This window comes from Scomber scombrus, chromosome 21 (assembly GCF_963691925.1).
Source record: "Scomber scombrus chromosome 21, fScoSco1.1, whole genome shotgun sequence".
Classification (NCBI taxonomy): Eukaryota; Metazoa; Chordata; class Actinopteri; order Scombriformes; family Scombridae; genus Scomber; species Scomber scombrus.
Genome location: NC_084990.1, coordinates 7,021,435 through 7,041,788, shown reverse-complemented (window position 1 = coordinate 7,041,788; position 20,354 = coordinate 7,021,435). Strand labels below are relative to the sequence as shown.

General features: G+C 38.8%; 2 protein-coding genes and 1 pseudogene across 3 annotated transcripts in view; 2 read left to right on the top strand and 1 right to left on the bottom strand.

Moving 5' to 3' along the window:
* Window positions 1-1,241: 1,241 nt before the first annotated feature.
* Window positions 1,242-3,339, bottom strand: LOC134003520 (solute carrier family 2, facilitated glucose transporter member 11-like). Its single transcript, XM_062442748.1, has one exon. It carries the CDS (start codon window positions 3,195-3,197, stop codon window positions 1,587-1,589), a length of 1,611 nt encoding a protein of 536 aa, XP_062298732.1. The 5' UTR covers window positions 3,198-3,339; the 3' UTR covers window positions 1,242-1,586.
* Window positions 3,340-3,755: 416 nt separating this feature from the next.
* LOC134003782 (RNA-binding protein with serine-rich domain 1-like) overlaps window positions 3,756-20,354 on the top strand; it is a 31,547-nt gene continuing 14,948 nt past the window's right edge. The window contains exons 1-10 of one of the 2 annotated variants that reach the window (XM_062443116.1): window positions 3,756-3,786; window positions 6,291-6,437; window positions 6,700-6,879; window positions 7,038-7,140; window positions 7,858-8,011; window positions 8,111-8,252; window positions 8,423-11,151; window positions 12,029-12,185; window positions 13,892-13,973; window positions 14,185-14,394. In XM_062443116.1, the coding sequence (XP_062299100.1) occupies window positions 3,785-3,786; window positions 6,291-6,437; window positions 6,700-6,879; window positions 7,038-7,140; window positions 7,858-8,011; window positions 8,111-8,252; window positions 8,423-8,522 (828 nt within the window). In that variant the 5' untranslated portion in view covers window positions 3,756-3,784 and the 3' untranslated portion in view covers window positions 8,523-11,151; window positions 12,029-12,185; window positions 13,892-13,973; window positions 14,185-14,394. Of the gene's footprint in view, window positions 3,787-6,290; window positions 6,438-6,699; window positions 6,880-7,037; window positions 7,141-7,857; window positions 8,012-8,110; window positions 8,253-8,422; window positions 11,152-12,028; window positions 12,186-13,891; window positions 13,974-14,184; window positions 14,395-20,354 lie in introns of those variants that run through there. The other variant, XM_062443117.1, reaches the window with a different exon arrangement.
* Window positions 11,082-19,127, top strand: LOC134003828 (RNA-binding protein with serine-rich domain 1-like; annotated as a pseudogene).

Below are 20,354 nucleotides of genomic sequence, written 5' to 3'. Positions count from 1 at the left end.
TTTGAGGGTGATTATGATTATTTGTAATGAGCATGTTTTACAAACATATTAACATATTCCTGTTAACTTACTGTTCATCAAAATATCTCCTGCCTCTTGGTTCATTGAAAGAAATAATCAAGTGGCAGTTGAGGAACTATACAGAAGCCATGGCAGATGGTCCCCAGAAGGCTTGCAAAGGGTTGTCAGCTGACAGCTGTTGAGTTTAAATGTGTAATCTTTGCATGGGTGTCACATCTGTTTGTTCATTTTTTTTGTTCACTGACTTCACATTTATGCTTAAACTCAGAGACCGAAGCAAGCAAAGATCAATGACAATAGCACCATCTACTGCCTTTTTTGCAGAGCTGCATTTATACATCGAGTACATGACCATGCAGGTAAAACATCTGAGGAGGTGGTTAAATCATGTTGTAAACGGCACTTTGGTATTAACCAATATAGTTCAAGTACACATATAATACAGTTGATGCATAAATAACAAACACCACCACAAATTAAAGGCCTGTCATCCTGGGAAATTACATGAGTAGACACTCAAGGTGCAGGGGTTAATGGACTATCCCTACTTGGGTCACTGAATGGGAAAACATGCAAAACAAGTATATTTATCTACTCAGTGCAGAAGCATAGATTCACAAATGGTAACGATTTCATACAGGCATTCCCCATCATTATCAAGACATTCAGAATGGGTATGCTCAAGTGCAGCTACATTAAAGGTATATCATTCTCTTCTTTGATATTGGAAAAATATGTTTCAGTCAGGAGACACAACAGCTGGTTTACACATTCAAAAAAGGTACAGTAATTCAAATTCGGGATCAAGACTCTGGCAAGACCTAGACAGCAGCATGAGGTGATAAAAAGTGCATTGATTTATGATTTGTTCCTATATAGATGAATCAAATAATCTAAAGGGGATGTTTCTCTTCAGGTAATGAGTGAATGGATAAATGTTAATGTTGCATTTTGTATTATTATTACTAATATAATTGATATATTAAATAATAACTTATCATTGAGCCTTATTATTGACTATCATTCATGAATGCTTACATTACACAATGTTTAATTACACCATGTGTAATTTATGACACATGATCAAAGACGTGTCATGTCCTACTTTGATTTAAGTACATTTCTGTAGGAGTTTGAAGGGAAAGAATTCCATATTCAGATTACAGCAGCATACTGTAATCGTTGTAAACAGTTACGGAGAATTTCTATTTCACTCAGCTTTGAATCTTTTTCCTTGAAAAGAAATCTATATAGAGAAAAGATTGTCATCACTTGACAAGAGCATCAGTGAACTCTATGGAACCCCTTCCCTCCTTTGTAGTGAACAACAGTCTCTTAAGTTTTACTTGAGTACTTTTGAAATCAGAATACATTACATTCTGTATGAGCAGGATATCCTAATATTCCAATACAGACCCTAAGTCCTCTCATGAAACCAGAATTAAATTGAATTATCTGTCATTACGCACAGTATATTTCATAAATAGATTACAACACTGAAAGTGAATCAAATGACCACAAAGGCACTGCCTGTCATTTTTACTTTTACTGGACAATATCAAATATCAGTCCCCATTCTTAAGACCAGGGTCAGGATCTTGCGTTAGATTAGTGAAGGAGCAGACTTTACCCAGCTGGTAGTGATCCATTATGGGCTCATCCACCTGCCCCTCCTGCCTCTTCTTCTTCCTTCCATTCTTTCTATCAAACTCTGCAGTGATCTCAGCCAGTGTCTTGCCTTTTGTCTCTGGTAAGGTGAGCCCCAAAATCACAGCAGCCACCAAACACACAGCTAAGAATGGCAGGAAGCAAATATTCCCCAGGTTGTTGACGATGAAAGGAAACAACATTCCCGTAACGAACAGGCTGATCCACATAAAGGATCCGGCAACCATGTATGCTGCTGGCCGGGCTGACTGGTCAAAGATCTCAGCAGGCAAGATCCCTGTCACGCCGGCAGGGCCCAAACCAAAACTAAGGATGCTGCAAAACACACATACCATGCTGAGAGAGGACATCCCCGCCACCCCACGTTTTTGAAATGTGAGAGCTACAGTTAAGACTATAATCCAGCAAGACATAAGACTGTATCCTCCAACAAGAAGATACTTGCGGCCCACTCGTTCAATCAGAAGGTTACTCAGTATAGACGCAGTTAGCTCAGATGCCCCAGTGCCGATAGTTGCGTACTGGATTTTCTCCGGAGGGATGCCTGCCTCAAGAAAGATGTAATAAGCGTAGAAGTAGAAGGAGTCATTGCCGCAGAGCATCATGGCACTACTAGCAGCCATAACCATTCTGAGCTGGGGTCGCAGATCAGGATCCTTAAAAAGAGACCACGGCGTCTTGGCAACTGCACACCCAGAATTTAAGTCTGTGGATACGTTCTGCTGCTCCTGAAGCATCTCCTCCATCTCCAAGACAGGAGCTACCCCGCCGCGGAGTCTCCCAAGTGCCCGGACACATGCCTCCCTGTCTCCCCTGTCAATGAGAAGGTATCTGGGGCTTTCAGGGAACCAGGGTAGGGTAAGTAGCTGGATCAACCCTGGCAAAGAGTTACTAGCTAGTAAGTAGGGCCAGAGAGGCTCTGTTCCCAACAGCTCAGTGAGTCCAACAACCTGACCCAAGAAAATACCAAATGCAGTGAAAACAGCAGAGGAAAATGCCACAGCACCACGGAGATGTTTGGGGGCGCTTTCCCCAAAGTACATAGGCTGGACGTTCATACTTACACCTGAGTTTATCCCCACTAGAAATCGAGCGAGGATGATCATCTCAAATGATTTCGCCATCCTGCATGTTAACACTAACACAGTGCCAACAAACAGAAAGGAATTGTTCAGAAGTAATGAGTTTTTCCTCCCAAAGCGGACTGCCATTGGCCCTGCTAGGAGGGCCCCAAGTAAACCTCCCAGTGAGAAGGCAGAGACGATAATAGTCCATGCTAGTGTCACCTGAGGTGTGTCCAAACCTGTGCCCCAACGCTCCATATAGGTATCATTAATGAAATTCTGGATGTAATTGGTGGGAGCGTTAATGACTGAGATATTGTACCCATACTGGAAGGTGCCTCCGATAGCAGCAGAGCACACAGTCAAAGCAAGAGTTCTGGCACCACTGGAAGGTTTGTTGGTGTCCTCTGGCTCAGTATCTTCTGTGGAGTTCATCTGAAGCATGGCAGTCAGTCCCACAGGAAAATGAAACAATTGTGACCTTCCTCTTATGTGGGCTATCACTTGCTCCTTAAGAGCACTACAATTAGCCTTCGCTAGCTTAAACTGAAACAATTACTTATTACTTACTTTAAACATACTGACAGCGTCTTTTGTACCCAAGCTACTGTTGTCATTGTCATGTGGCTTCATAAGGGTAGAGAAATGGATATTCTACTGATAAAACGGCTTTACCAGTTAAAATTTAATCCCTCAGCAAGACTTGTCAGGCAACTACTTCGGTGATTTAGACTTAAATAAGACAAGAAAATTACATCACATGGACATAAAACACAAACTCATGCGCTCTAACGGTGGTATTGTAGCAGTTGGTGTGTTCAACTGTTACCATTTCATTTTTTAAATCAGCAGGGTTTAATAACTAGCCCGTGCAGTAGCGGAATATTTTCCTTACAGTCCTTAAAAAGGGAATAATTCCCCCATTGTCTCTTAGCGCTGCCCGCGTGCGTTCCGCGTTTTGATTGGCGCCGTCTAAACTACAACATTACGTCATCTCTTCGAGACCGTCCCTGTCGTGCAAAGGTGAAAATATGTAAGTAAACGCCATCATTTCCATTTAATATTTGTTTTTAAAATAATATTTATGTGTGAACAATAAGTAGTAATGACATAATGTCGTGTAAATACGGTATTTTGGTTGCAAGAACGCACAGAACACGTGAACGTTAAATGAACGCAACAGCAAACGTGCACAAGTGTGTGTCAAGCTAACGGAATTAGCATTAAAGTGTCTTTAAGTCAGTGGCGGCTGGTGACAAAAATGTTTGGGGGGACGCAGTTTGATGGTTGGTGGTCCTAGGGTTAGTGTCAAATAAGCCGTAGCACCACTTCATACCGCAGCAAAAAAATAAAAATAAGAAAGAAAAACGAATCTAAAAACAACACAACACACTATAATGTCCCCTGGTTTGTCCCAGTATAGTATCTCTGACCCACAGAGAGAGGAATAAAAAATTATAACCAGATATGATAAAATGCACATTTCACTCACATCACTTAAAGATACCAGCAGTTAAAGCAGAGTTACCAATAAGGTAATATGCTTAAAAAGAGACACCACCTATATTTTAGTTATTGTGTCTTCAGTCCTGATTTCACAGTAATCTGTTAGTTGTTGCAATACCTAAACATGACAATAGATGGCGCATTAAGCACTATACACTGCTGTGATTAGGCATAATTTATTTAACTTTAATAATGAAATGTACCCAAATCAACTGTAATAGTCAAAATTACTTCCATCACTTCTTATCCTGCATTTATGCATTTTAGTTTTTTACACTTCATAGTTATGTCTTTTATAAAGTATTTTTTTAACACTTTACAATATTAATAACAGCAATGCAGCTACTACCTGATCTTTTATATGTCCTGTTGGAGCTGCTGGATGCAGCCACTGACTGAATCTATGTTCCTCTTCTGGAGCTTGGCATGGCGGAGGTCCACATGTGGCCAGATGTGGTGAAACAGCTGCAGAAAGAGCTCAGCAATGCTAAGTCTGCTAAAAACAACTTAGCTCCATGCTATTGTCTCGATGGCTGCAGCTTTCTGTTTGATTTTTTTCAGAGAGATGTTTTAGGTCTCGTTCCCCTGTCGTTGTCCACAACGCTTCGGTGCTGACACTTTGAAACAGCAAACAGATAAAGCAATAAAATGAATAACTCACACTGCATCCAGCTAGCCAGCTCCGTTTATCATAACAGCAGCAGGAGAAACTCTCAGCTCCTCCATCACCTGCTGCTGCTTTATCCTCTTTCTCTCTTCTAGTTAAAGTCTTGTGAAATTATTTTTTTGTAGAGAAATTACAAAATAATCTTCTTTAATTTCCGCGGCTCCACTTTAACGTCATCTCCTGAACCTACCGTCAGCAGGAGTTTGGGTGACAGCAGCTGACGGGAGGGCGTGAATGACAGCCGGAACTGTCCAATCACAGTAGATTAAAAAACATGAAACAACAACAATTCGCTGCCAATAAAAGTGGGCGTGTCCGGGGCGCACTGAGCTGCGCCCCGTGGGAAACGTGACGCAGGCCAATGAGAGAGCAGATTCAGGTCACATGCTTGTCAAAAGTTTGAGGGCTTGCATTGACTTCCATTAGTCCGGCGCCCCACGTACAGGAAGTACATATAGAAATTAATAAAATACCATTTGGAATCGATTTATAATGAATGATGACAGGTGCTTAGAGGCTAACAGGACCATCTTGCAAACAAATACTATTTATTTCATAATTATTTAGCATTTTCTAATTCATTTATGTTTAATATGTTTAAGTAGATTTTGGCCAGATATTTGATGGGGGCGGCGCCCCAGCGCCCCGCATTGACCGGCCGCCACTGCTTTAAGTTAACGTTTATTTGCTCCGAGTTGACCCAGTTTCTTACTCTATCAGTGTTAATTGATACCTTGGTTATTTTCAGTGGATATTAGAATCAATTGGCAGTACGTGAATGTATTAGTATCAGGGCTGCTTCATAATTTTCTTTAATTAATTTTCCAATTAATCCTATGACGTGTGATTTATTCTATGACGCGCAAGTAATTACGCAGCCAACATGTCCATTCTGGAAAATAATGTAATTAATTTGTACAATACATAGTGTATTAAATAATATATATTATTGATATTGAAATATTGTATTGTTACTCTGATACCACCAATGCAATTAAATGTTATTATGACATGATATCTTAACATAGGGAGATAAAGAGCTGAAACGATGATTTTTTTAAATAATTGGTTTTATGTTATATTATTTTGTGATATTTTTTCAAGGAATATTCCATAATATTTATGCCAAACAAAACCACTTTTCTTCATTTTATATAATTGTAATCTGTGTGGGATTCTGACCATAGGTTAAACACAGCAAGCGATTTAAGGATGTCATCTTGGCATTTTGGGAAAAGCTGACCTACATAAATCAAAACAATTACGGCACAATAATTATGCATGTTGTTTAAGTGTCAGACTTCACCTCGTCTAAGTAATATCTAGTCTTTTGAAGTGTAACTGTTTTCATCCTCTCCCACCAGGGCGCCTTCACCAACAAAGAGGAAGGATGATGACAAGAGTAAACAGCGAGGTAAAGAGAAATCAGGTACCACAAAAGAAGGGGCGGACAAAGACAGGGGAAGAGAGAAGAACCGCTCACGACGCAGTGCTTCCAGCGGGAGCAGCAGGTCAGAGTCTGTTCTTACTAAATACATCTGGATGCTGCCATGTTCCATTAAGCGTGTTCCATGCCCCATCTTTCCACATTGATTTATTGTTCAACCAATGAAAAGGAAATGGAGTCAAATTTAAACAAAGGATGATCGGTCTGCTTATATTGTCTTTTATGTGCTGACTTGTGATTGTTTGGCTTTAATATTTGCTTTGTACAGAAAAAGATTAACACTTCATATTTCTGCTACTCCCATCCTGAAACCCGCTGTGTTTTAGGTCCAGCTCAAGCTCCAGCAGCAGCTCAGGTTCCAGCTCCGGCTCCTCCAGCGGCTCCAGCTCCTCTGCCTCTAGCCACTCGGGCTCGTCCAGCTCCCGCTCATCTTCCTCTTCCTCCTCATCGTCGTCACCGAGCCCCAGCCGGCAGCGTCATAACAACAGACGACGGTCCCGCTCAAAGTACAAACATGATTACTATGCTTTAGTTTGAAAAATTAAGCAAATCTTGTATCTGTCTCTCTCTATCAGACACACTCACACACACACGCACCCCATCCAGGAAAAACTATTAATAATTATAACAAGGGAGCACAAACTTATTATGATATTAACTGTAGATCAAAATCAGCAAAGAAGGATGACCGGGACCGACGACGAAGGAGTCCCACCCCAAAACCCACCAAGGTCTACCTGGGCCGGCTGACCAGAAATGTCATCAAGGTAAATAATTAACTACCACTGACCACTATGTGTGTGACGATACACTCAGCTCACGAGACGAGACGAGATATTGGGTTCACGAGATCGAGACGAGGCGAGATTTTAACTATATTTTATAGATGGATAATTTTTGTATTTATGGAAATAACAACCATAAATACAAAAGTTAGATACAATCACAAATATTAAAAAGTAAATTGTAAAGAGTAGAAAACAATTCTAATATATAAATATAAATTAAATAAAGTATCCAATTATCACAAATTATAACATATTGCTAATAAAAAAAAACCTTACTTTTAAGACAAGGAGTAAGAACATTTGATCAACGTTCTTAACTTAGGAAATAATGCCTAACTCTACCAATATATAGTAGAACTATGAATCTCTTTACAACTACATTAAAACAGGTACATTGTTTTCCTCTTAAACCTTAAGCATTGTTCCTCTAAATTGGGAACATAAGTTAACATGAGGACACATTGCAACATCTGTGCAATATGTACAATATACTGCAATGTAAAATGAATTGTAAAATCATGTGGTTGAACTGAGCCTGTTTGTTGGAACTGTTGAAACTGCAACTTCCCTCATCTGCCACTCACAGTAAACAGAAATGACACTCTGGATAAATCTCTCAGATGAATATGTATAAATGTGTCGACATTGTGTTTGTGTAGAAGGTTTCAAAGCAATGACTTGTTGTGCTTTTTCAAGGAACACATCCAGGAAATCTTCTCCACCTATGGCAAGATCAAGATGATTGACATGCCAATGAACCGCGTCCACCCCCACCTGTCCAAGGGCTACGCTTATGTGGAATTCGAGACCCCCGAGGAGGCCGAGAAGGCGCTTAAACACATGGACGGAGGTGAGTGTAGTGTAGAGGAGACGAGACTGGCACTTATACTAATGTCTCAAAATGAACGTGATTATTTTTGATTGCTTTTGTTTTGTTTTGTTTTTCCAGGTCAGATTGATGGTCAGGAGATCACAGTCACAGCTGTGTTGGCCCCTACAGTGCGTCCTCCCCCTCGCAGGCTGTCTCCGCCTCGCAGGATGCCACCTCCACCTCCGATGTGGCGACGCACCCCACCTCGAATGAGGAGAAGGTAAAGCAGTATGTGATGAGTGGCAGTGCTGGAGAGGAGGATGAGGCGGCGCCGCATTTAAGAAACAAATAATGTAGACTATGCCAAGTACATTTGCTGCTCTGTACTGTAATAAAGTCTCTGTATTTACTGTTTGTCTTTTTCTTTCACTTTTTATTCCTCTGTCCTAGATCCCGATCTCCACGGCGACGCTCTCCGGTGCGTCGCAGGTCCCGATCGCCTGGCCGCCGCCGTCACCGGTCGCGCTCCAGTTCCAACTCCTCACGCTAGAGATCAGGAAAACCCCTCTGGATCTGTTAGTCTGCTGTGTTCTTTTTGATCAAAACATACATGAAACAAATATTTTTATGATTAACCGTCTCACACCCAAATCATTACTGTGTACCCTGGGCAGATAGTTTAGAGTCAGGGTTTTATGCTAATGTAACATTGAGAAAAATAACTTAAAGGTGCTATATGTAAGAACTGTCCACCTGTTGATTTCATACTCCACATTCCAAACCAACTAGGGGCAGCATATCACCAGAAAGTTGGGGTATCTGTCACGTTACGCTATGTTAGCACTGAATCTATAGTGCTTTGTCAGTGCTCTTTTAGCTAGCTAATAAAAAAAATTTAAAAAAGGGGGATTTAAAATATGAAAGCAATATCAATTCAGTGCTAAATTTGAGCTAACATTTGCTTCCAAAGAGGAAGTATCGCTGCCCTTTCATGTTGCGCTGAGGGCAAACTGGCCGCTACAGTGACTCTAATGTCAGCAACATCGGTTAACCTGAGGACACATTGCAACATCAGTTAACAAGAAGAAAGTTTGCAACATACACCTGTGCAATATGTGCTGCAATGTTAGGAATTGTAAAATCATATGGTTTGACCCCATGTGAGCAGCTTTGTTTATAGAATATTACATTTTCCCAGGGCAAGCTGGGGCTCACTATGGCCTAGAGTTACAAGGTGATATATCAGACACGATCGGCTGGGGCTAGCTTGTTAGGATGCTAACTTAGTCGATATCTCTGCAACCCAATACATAGATGTCTCTGACATACTGTCAAAACTGTTACTTGTTAACAATGTCAAATGTTTTGGTTAAATTGTGAATGTTTTATACTAAAGTTCTTACATATAGCGTCTTTAAATAGTTGTAAAGCTAAATGGCAGTTTACTGGTGAAGAATGAAGAAACTCTCCCACTGTACTAAACAAGGCAGCTTCTTACACCCACTTTCAATGTTAATAGAGGTCCTTTGTTGAGAATAACTAAGATTTAGATTTTCTGATAAATATCCATTTCCTCTTTTTTATTAGTATCCTAGTTACATTTTTGGATTCAAAACATTTAAAGGTGGATGGGTAGATTTAGCCAGTTAAATGCCAGAAAAAACAGAAATACAGTATAAACAGATGAAGGCCAAAACTACATTTTGTCAAAAGGTCTAAAATGTCTTTTCTTTTAGAATGAGCTTTCAAAAAAATTGACTTCCATCCACTACTGCTTCTCGCACTGTTAACAATAACACTTCCCCCTCTCAAACAACTTTTTATTTTGACTGACTGTCATGTATTGAAGTTTTTGCATGGAGACATGGGGTAAATCAGCAATTCCTGGGAACACATGAATTATTCTACCATCTGTTTTCTCATCACTAAACATAGACGTTTGCTTAAAATAATTCTACAGTTCAACATGGTAATCACAGTATGTTCTGAAATCCATTTGGCAGGGCCTACATGTCCACTTTTTGGGTTCTCTAGGCTCAGTTTAAAAAAAAAAAATGTAAATAGAGATTTTAAATGGTGCTAAGGGTCATAATTTAGATATCAATCAATCCTGTTTTTTAAGACCGTTCCTACTGTAACCCTCCTTTTTAATTTGGAAGTCACACAGTCAATCTGATATTATGGCAATAAAGAGTCAAGAAGAGGTTGGACAAAAAGACAGAAATATCACATAATACAATAGCCCTGCAGTAAAGGGCAGTCTGGGAACATTTATGCTGTTTGTCATTTTAAACTCTCAGAGGCATGGATGGGATGGTGTTGGAATACTGTAACAGCTGTTGTCTTAAAGGTGCTTTCCCTGTGCTTGATATATGCTGTCATTTTGCAGCTTTCCTCATCATCAGATGACATAGCAGGAGTGTGTGAGTGTTACAGCAGGGTTTTGGCTTACAGTAATTACAAAGGCAGCTATAAAGGTGAGTCATATGAAGTTAAATAGCAGTTTATTGAACTGTAAGTCTAAAAATGACACTTAACTATTACATTATCAGATTCTGTAAAAAAGGTTTTTTTCTCCTGCTTTTTATGCATCAAACTGTGATCTTCTGATCCAGACGTTTGTGATGTGGAAATGATAATTGTGTTTTTGTTTTTCTCTCTGTGGTGGACCGATAAACCCAGTGTGACCGGTCGTCCATGTCTGAGTGTGTGTGTGTGTCTTTGCGCACAATAGTATACGTTTTACACAAATCTCATTTTGTATAGCTAGCTAAATGTGTGGTTCAACTTGCGGCTTGACAATAAAGGTCATGGTTCAAACGTTCAAAACTTTTTTTTGTTTGTGATTTCACTCCGTTACGCCTTCACTGAGGTCATTTTAACGAGGAACTTTGATCATCCAGTAACAAACACAGAGGTGTTGCTTCCTCTCTGCATGAGCAATGAGAGGGTGTGTGTTTCCTCCTATTTGCAGCATTTATACCCAGAAGTGTTTACCTTGTAAGTCAGAGATCTACCGCTCTGTGACCAGAACGTATAAGACCAGCGAGTGGTTGACTTTTACCAGATCTTTACTGTACAAAGACACGTTGATCACCTTGGACTCAGGATGGCTTTCTCCATTAGATTTGGACTGCTTTGCATGTGCTCTATCATGCTGCTTTTTCTCCCTGCACAAGGTGAGTGTGGCTTTGCCTACTAGTGAGTAAAGTAGCTTTTGAAGGATAACAGAATATGCATGTAAACTGTATGTTTCAAGGCTCAGATTGAAGTCTAACATGAATATCTGATGAGACTTTATTATCAGTTATCACTGTATTCCTGGTTTAAAGGGTTAAGTAAATCACACATTGTATTGGATAGCAAGAAATTGGATGCTATGATATACAGTAAATAGGTAAAACCATATGTTTATAAAAATTCAAATAACGTTATTGGCATGACTGTAACTGTATATTATTACCAAGGCACTGTATGAATAATGAATGGTAAAATTGACTGTACTTATATAGTATAGAGCTTTTCTAGTCATTATGACCACTCAAAGCACTTTTACACTACGTCTCATTGACCCATTCACACACTGATGGCAGGGCCTACCACGCAGGGTGCCAACCTGCTCATCAGTAGGAAACTAACCATTCATACACATTCACACACGGTTGGCACAGCAACGGGAGAAATTTGGGGTGTTAAGTGTCTTGCCCAAGGACACATTGACAGGAGCCGAGAATCGTACCGCCAATCTTCCAATTGGTGGACGACCGCTCTACCTCCTGAGCCACAGACTGTGGTCTGTATTCTGTAATTGAATGATGACCATTACAGAATACAGACACCTATACTTATACATTTCTGTATTGTCTATTCTTTACAGTTTACGGAACTCCAACAGCAGAATTAATGTCTTTTATTTATCTAGAAAACTAACTGTACTTTTGGAAGGAAAACTTAAAGAATAAAGTTACACTGAATAAAACAAACCATTTGACATAGTAGCTAGCAATTAGAATGTGTTTGTCTAATGTTATTCTCTCTGTATGTGATGTGTTGTAGGGCGTTTTCAGCTTACCATGACTGAGTCCCCCGAAGACCCATTGCAACCCCAGTGCTGCACGCAGTGCTCCAAAGCTAGAATCAACCACACCAGCATCATCAGCTGCCATATACAGAAACAAATCACATTCCGTCAGTGTCCAATAGATGCGTACATGTAAGGGAAAGTATTCACTGACACATAAGCTTGTTTTCTAACTGTATTTGTGGTGTTTTTGATCAATTTCACCAACAAAGTTAATCATGAGCAAACACATGAGATTTAATGTGAAGAACTTTTCAGAATCACTCCTGTGAATCACACTGCTCAGTCAATTTAGGATTAAAAATATTCCTGCCTCAGAGCAGGACTAAACATTTATCAAGTGTCCTACTCTTACTTTCAGTGAGATGACGACACCTTGTTGAGAGTATGATGTCTGTGTGTGTTGCTTCACTCCAAGCCACAAAGTAGAAACTGTTAAGCTGTGGGGGGCATTTTGTCGAGGCACCTTATGTTGTTTTAAATTTTAGTGAGTTATCTGTCTGTATATACATGCTATGTAGCCTTCATAGACTGTAAACAAGGCTACTTACATGGGTTAAAAGATTAAATGTAGCCTTAGGTTGGTCTACTTTGATAGAACTGTTTGAAATCAGCCCTTTTGAACCACATTATTTTACATTCCCTATAATGTGGCATCTTGCACATGTTCCACAGGGCAATGTTGCAAACCATGAGCTGTGGTGCAACACTATATTGCACCTTTTCTTCCACTGTGCAGTTCCCCTTTAATTATACCTCCTCTTAACTTATGTTACTTACATGACGTCATTGAGATTCAGTAGCCTATCCAGCAAAGAGGACATGATTGTCTTCATATAAGCTTTATTTCGCTCTACTCTACGTCATGGAGCAATGTTGTCAAGAGTAGATCCTAATTTGACACAATGTACAATCCTCTCATTGGTGTGATGTTATGTTACTGATTGACAGATGGAGGAAAAGCACTGAAATATGCAGAGATGTACCTGTAAAGACAGTGAGGAATTAGATGCCTGCAAGTAAACAGATGTTTTTTTAGAAAGTTAACTTCAGAAATGTTTTATGAGAAAGAAAATGCATTTAACGTGTTTGTTAGACCTCAAGGAATCTCATGATGTGTTAATTCATGAATGAGAAACACTCAATATGAGCAGAAGCTCCACAAGCCACTTTTACATACTGAAATCACATAGGTGAATACACCTCAATAGCCTCAAAGAAATCGGCAACATTTTGATAAATTTGCTTTCTTGCCAAGGCTTAGATGAGAAGATTGACACCTTATGATTACATTAATTGCATTGGCTTAGCTTATTTTAGCTTAGCATAAAACCAGTATATAAAAAGAATTGTAAAAATGACAGTTTGTGGTTTTATGAGGCACTATTTCTCATGTACACCTGGGAATGAATTTACTTTCTAGAGTCTTGTCATCACCATGTTGATCATCAAGAGCCTGTTACATTATGGAACTACCTCTAAAACCATATACATTGTCATTTATACATCTCTGTTTGTGTGTGGATTAAATAAATGAGATACCATGTATTAATTAGTCTGGTTTGAGGTCCTACTTGGAGTAATTCAGTTAGTCGGGTTAGCTGTGTTGATGCTAAGCTAAGCTAAGCTAAGCTAAGCTAATCACCTCCTAGCTTTAGAACTATACTTAATGTACAGACATGAAAGTGGGGTCAACTAACTCTCAGTAATAAAGTAAGAAATGTTAAAATGTTATAGTATGCTTTAACAGTTAATGCTGTTATCATGACTTAAGACAACTTGTTTGTATGAAATATAAATGTTATTTTGGTCTCTAATCTGTCTTTTCAACCCTACAGCTTTACAACGGACCAGAATAAGCAATACTGTGTGGATCCAACTGCTAAGTGGCTCAAAAAGACACTTGAGAAGTTGAAACAGGTAAGTCTGGAGAACACACTCTAAAATTTACAGCTAAAAGAAACCTAAAAAGGAAATCCTGTTCTTGATGATTTTGTGTTTCTATATTCATGTCTACTTTTTTGATGTACTGTCAAAAGTCAACAATCGAATGCAGCATATGTGGGAAAATGTTTTCTATAATGTGGGACTTTGAACTAACCAAACTGAAATAAAATGTTTTGCTCCGCAGAAAGGAATAATTTGTACAAAGCTTGAACAAAGCCTTCAATAACCAAGATGAGGATGATGCAACATGACCTTCTGAGCACAATGGTGGCGCTAATTTCTGTTAAACTTTTCTAACTTAGATCAAATGTTTTACTTTCTCTATTTTTCAATACATATTTACCAATGGCTTTGCAAAAATTGTAAGCAAATTAAAAAAGATGTGAAAAATGTTGTCTTGGTGCTGTTTCTGTAATGATATGCTGTATTCACAGCTTGGGACACACATCACTGAAAATACTGATGTATATTTTTCATCTTATGAAACCTGTCACCTGTAGTGAGTTCTTCTAAAATATGACTTATTTTCAAGTTTGGAATCAAGGAAAATATAATATCAGCTACATTTTGGTAAATACAGTTCTTCACTTTGTTACTGAAAGTTAGTGTCATGTCTGTAGGATTAAGTTACAGTCAGTATTGCCTACCTTATAGTATAAAGACTGCTGGGAAACAACTAGTAAAGCACACTCCGTCCAAAGCTCAAATATCCACCTGCAACAGAGTTTGTTTGAGTTTTATGTGGAGTTGAACAGAATTGGAATACATATTTCCCCAAATGTTGATCAGTGTTTTTAATATTTCAGAAAATAAGTGATAACTAATAGATCTGCAGTTTTAAACAGAAAAACTTACCTGTATCTTGAAGAGGCTAAAATGCCGAATTTGCATCATTTTTTCATCAAAGAAGTCAATGAAACTTATTGAAGTCATTAAACATCCTTATTATAAAATATTTATTGACATACCAAAAGTACACTTTAATATATGATACATTTTAATGTTATACATGATTGATGAGAAGGAGGTCAAAAGTTGATATTGTAAAATGTTCTGAGTGCAGGGATGTCGTTTTATTTAGTGTAACTTTATTCTTTAAACGAACGTGCATACTGTAAGTGTGTGTCAAGCTAACTGAATTAGCTTTAAAGCGTCTTTAAGTTAACGTTTATTTGCTCCGAGTTGACCCAGTTTCTTACTCTATCAGTGTTTATTGATACCTTGGTTATTTTCATAGGATATTAGAATCAATTGGCAGTACGTGAATGTATTAGTATCAGGGCTGCTTCATCATTTTCTTTAATTCATTTTCAAATTAATCCTATGACGTGTGATTTATTCTATGACGCACAATTAATTACGCAGCCAACATTTCCATTCTGGAAAATAATTTACTTAATTTTTTACAATACATAGTGTATTAAATAATATATATTATTGATATTGAAATATTGTATTGTTACTCTGATACCACCAATGCAATTAAATGTTATTATGACATGATATCTTAACATAGGGTGATAAAGAGCTGAAACGATGATTTTTTAAATAATTGGTTTTATTATCTATTATTGTGTGATATTTTTTCAAGGAATATTCCATAATATTTATGCCAAAAAAACCCATTTTTCTTCATTTTATATAATTGTAATCTCTGTGTGGGATTCTGACCAAGGGCGCCTTCACCAACAAAGAGGAAGGATGATGACAAGAGTAAACAGCGAGGTAAAGAGAAATCAGGTACCACAAAAGAAGGGGCGGACAAAGACAGGGGAAGAGAGAAGAACCGCTCACGACGCAGTGCTTCCAGCGGGAGCAGCAGGTCAGAGTCTGTTCTTACTAAATACATCTGGATGCTGCCATGTTCCATTAAGTGTGTTCCATGCCCCATCTTTCCACATTGATTTATTGTTCAACCAATGAAAAGGAAATGGAGTCAAATTTAAACAATGGACGATCGGTCTGCTTATATTGTTTTTTATGTGCTGACTTGTGCTTGTTTGGCTTTAATATTTGCTTTATACAGAAAAAGATTAACAATTCAAGTTTCTGCTACTCCCATCCTGAAAGCCGCTGTGTTTTAGGTCCAGCTCAAGCTCCAGCAGCAGCTCAGGTTCCAGCTCCGGCTCCTCCAGCGGCTCCAGCTCCTCTGCCTCTAGCCACTCGGGCTCGTCCAGCTCCCGCTCAGCCCCAGCCGGCAGCGTCACAACAACAGACGACGGTCCCGCTCAAAGTACAAACTTGATAACTATGCTTTAGTTTGAAAAATTAAGTAAATCCTGTATCTGTCTCTCTCTCTCTCACACACACACACACACCATCCAGGAAAAAATATTAATAATTATAACAAGGGAGCACAAACTTATTATGCTATTAACTGTAGATCAAAATCCCCAGAACAAATTAAAGTGTATTTAAAATACTGAAAAGTATCAAACAGCTTCATCACAGCAAACAAGTGTCACAGTACACAATGTTCATCTTTTATGCCTTCAAAACCTTTTGCTCATGGTATTGAAAGGAGCCAATAGAAAAACAATTATTGACACAGTAAAAGAGGTGAAAGATGACACTACAGGGATTATTGAGTGATGATTTCAGGCTTCTTGTTTGTCAATGAACTTGATTAAAAGCCTAAAGAATTGAGACCCAAATAGATGACCCGACCCCAATAATGTTTATACCTTCATCCTGTTATAATCTAATTATTCGAGAGCCATTTTTTAACAAGCCCCTCAGAGTAGGAAATCACCCCTAACTCGCCCAAAATTCTCAGTGACGCACTCTACTTTTAAGACAAGGAGTAAGAACATTTGATCAACGTTCTTAACTTAGGAAATAATGCCTAACTCTACCAATATACAGTAGAGCTATGAATCTCTTTACAACTACATTAAAACAGGTACATTTTTTTCCTCTTAAACCTTAAGCATTGTTCCTCTAAATTGAGAACATAAGTTAACATGAGGACACATTGCAACACCTGTGCAATATGTACAAGATGCTGCAATGTAAAATGAATTATAAAATCATGTGGTTGAACTGGGCCTGTTTGTTGGAACTGTTGAAACTGCAACTTCCCTCATCTGCCACTCACAGTAAACAGAAATGACACTCTGGATAAATCTCTCAGCTGAATATGTATAAATGTGTCGACACATTTTTCCTTTTCAAGGAACACATCCAGGAAATCTCCTCCACCTATGGCAAGATCAAGATGATTGACATGCCAATGAACCGCGTCCACCCCCACCTGTCCAAGGGCTACGCTTATGTGGAATTTGAGACCCCCGAGGAGGCCAAGAAGGCGCTTAAACACATGGACGGAGGTGAGGGTAATGTAGAGGAGACGAGACTGGCACTTATAATATGTCTCAAAATGAACGTGATTATTTTTGATTGCTGTTGTTTTGTTTTGTTTTGTTTTTCCAGGTCAGATTGATGGTCAGGAGATCACAGTCACAGCTGTGTTGGCCCCTACAGTTCGTCCCCCCCCTCGCAGGCTGTCTCCGCCTCGCAGGATGCCACCTCCACCTCCGATGTGGCAACGCACCCCACCTTGAATGAGTAGAAGGTAAAGCAGTATGTGATGAGTGCCAGTGCTGGAGAGGAGGATGAGGCTGTGCCGCATTTAAGAAACAAATAATGTAGACTATGCTAAATACATTTGCTGCTCTGTACTGTAATAAACTCTCTGTATTTACTGTTTGTCTTTTTCTTTCACTTTTTATTCCTCTGTCCTAGATCCCGATCTCCACGGCGACGCTCTCCGGTGCGTCGCAGGTCCCGATTGCCTGGCCGCCGCCGTCACCGGTCGCGCTCCAGTTCCAACTCCTCCCGCTAGAGATCAGGAAAACCCTTCAGGATCTGTTAGTCTGCTGTGTTCTTTTTGATCAAAACAAACATGAAACAAATATTTTTATGGTTAACCGTCTCACACCCAAATCATTACTGTGTACCCTGGGCAGATAGTTTAGAGTCAGGGTTTTATGCTAATGTAACACTGAGAAAAAGAACTTAAAGGTGCTATATGTAAGAACTGTCCACCTGTTTATTTCATACTCCACATTCCAAACCAACTGGGGGCAGCATATCACCAGAAAGTTGGGGTATCTGTCACTTTATGCTATGTTAGCACTAAATCTATAGTGCTTTGTCAGTGCTCTTTTAGCTAGCTAATTTGAAAACAGACTGGGCGCTACAGTGACTCTAATGTCAGCAACATTGGTTAACCTGAGGACACATTGCAACATCAGTTAACAAGAAGAAAGTTTGCAACATACACCTGTGCAATATGTGCTGCAATGTTAAGAATTGTAAAATCATATGGTTTGACCCCATGTGAGCAGCTTTGTTTATAGAATATTACATTTTCCCAGGGCAAGCTGGGACTCACTATGGCCTAGAGGTACAAGGTGATATTATGAGACACGATCGGCTGGGGCTAGCTTGTTAGGATGCTAACTTAGTCGATATCTCTGCAACCCAATACAAAGATGTATCTGACATACTGTCAAAACTGTTACTTGTTAAAACTGTCAATAATTTAGTTACATTTTGAATGTTTTATACTAAAGTTCTTACATATAGCGCCTTTAAATAGCTGTAACGCTAAATGGCAATTTACTGGTGAAGAATGAAGAAACTCTCCCACTGTACTAAACAAGGCAGCTTCCTACACCCACTTTCAATGTTAATAGAGGTCCTTTGTTGAGAATAACTAAGATTTAGATTTTCTGATAAATATCCATTTCCTCTTTTTTATTAGTATCCTAGTTACATTTTTGGATTCAAAACATTTAAAGGTGGATGGGTAGATTTAGCCAGTTAAATGCCAGAAAAAACAGAAATACAGTATAAACAGATGAAGGCCAAAACTACATTTTGTCAAAAGGTCTAAAATGTCCTTGCTTTTAAAATGAGCTTTCACAAAATTGACTTCCATCCACTACTGCGTCTCGCACTGTTAACAATAACACTTCCCCCTCTCAAACAACTTTTTATTTTGACTGACTGTCATGTATTGAAGTTTTTGCATGGAGACATGGGGTAAATCAGCAACTCCTGGGAACACATAAATGATTCTACCATCTGTTTTCTCATCACTAAACATAGACGTTTGCTTAAAATAATTCTACAGTTCAACATGGTAATCACAGTATGTTCTGAAATCCATTTGGCAGGGCCTACATCTCCACTTTTTGGGTTCTCTAGGCTCAGTTTAAAAAAAAAATTTAAATAAAGATTTTAAATGGTGCGAAGGGTCATAATTTAGATATCAATCAATCCTGTTTTTTAAGATCGTTCCTACTGTAACCCTCCTTTTTAATTTGGAAGTCACACAGTCAATCTGATATTATGGCAATAAAGAGTCAAGAAGAGGTTGGACAAAAAGACAGAAATATCACATAATACAATAGCCCTGCAGTAAAGGGCAATCTGGGAACATTTATGCTGTTTGTCATTTTACACTCTCAGAGGCATGGATGGGATGGTGTTGGAATACTGTAACAGCTGTTTTCTTAAAGGGGCTTTCCCTGTGCTGGATATATGCTGTCGTTTTGCAGCTTTCCTCATCATCAGATGACATAGCAGGAGTGTGTGAGTGTTACAGCAGGGTTTTGGCTTACAGTAATTACAAATTACAAAGGCAGCTATACAGGTGAGTCATATGAAGTTAAATAGCAGTTTATTGAACTGTAAGTCTAAAAATGACACTAACTATTACATTATCAGATTCTGTAAAAAAAAAAAAAAAAAAAAAAGGTTCTGTTCTGTTTTCTCTCTGTGGTGGACCGATAAACCCAGTTTGACCGGTCGTCCATGTCTGTGTGTGTGTATGTGCACAATAGTATACGTTTAACCAAATCTCATTTTGTATAGCTAGCTAAATGTGCAGTTCAACTTGCGGCTTGACAATAAAGGTCATGGTTCAAACGTTCAAAACTTTTTTTTGTCTGTGATCTCACTCCGTTACGCCTTCACTGAGGTCATTTTAATGAGGAACTTTGATCATCTAGTAGCGAGCTCAAAAAGAAGACCGCAACTTATATATCAGTTAATTGTAATCCATGATGTAAATAACGCATTTTTGCTGTGCTTTTCTCAGTCATGCTCACTCTTGTGGTCCAGTTCTTTCTTATCACTTCCAATTTTACAAATTATATCAATTCCTATTTCAGTATTCTACAACTTCCATGGTTGTATATTTAAAAATTATAACTGCAATATATTATTTTCTTTGTTTGTTCTTAAAATGTGGAATGGAGCACGGCCTGCTGGGAAAGGGAGAAAAGGGCTCATCCAATGAATGAACAGTTTGCAAAATCGGGTCAAGTACAATTCACAAATGTA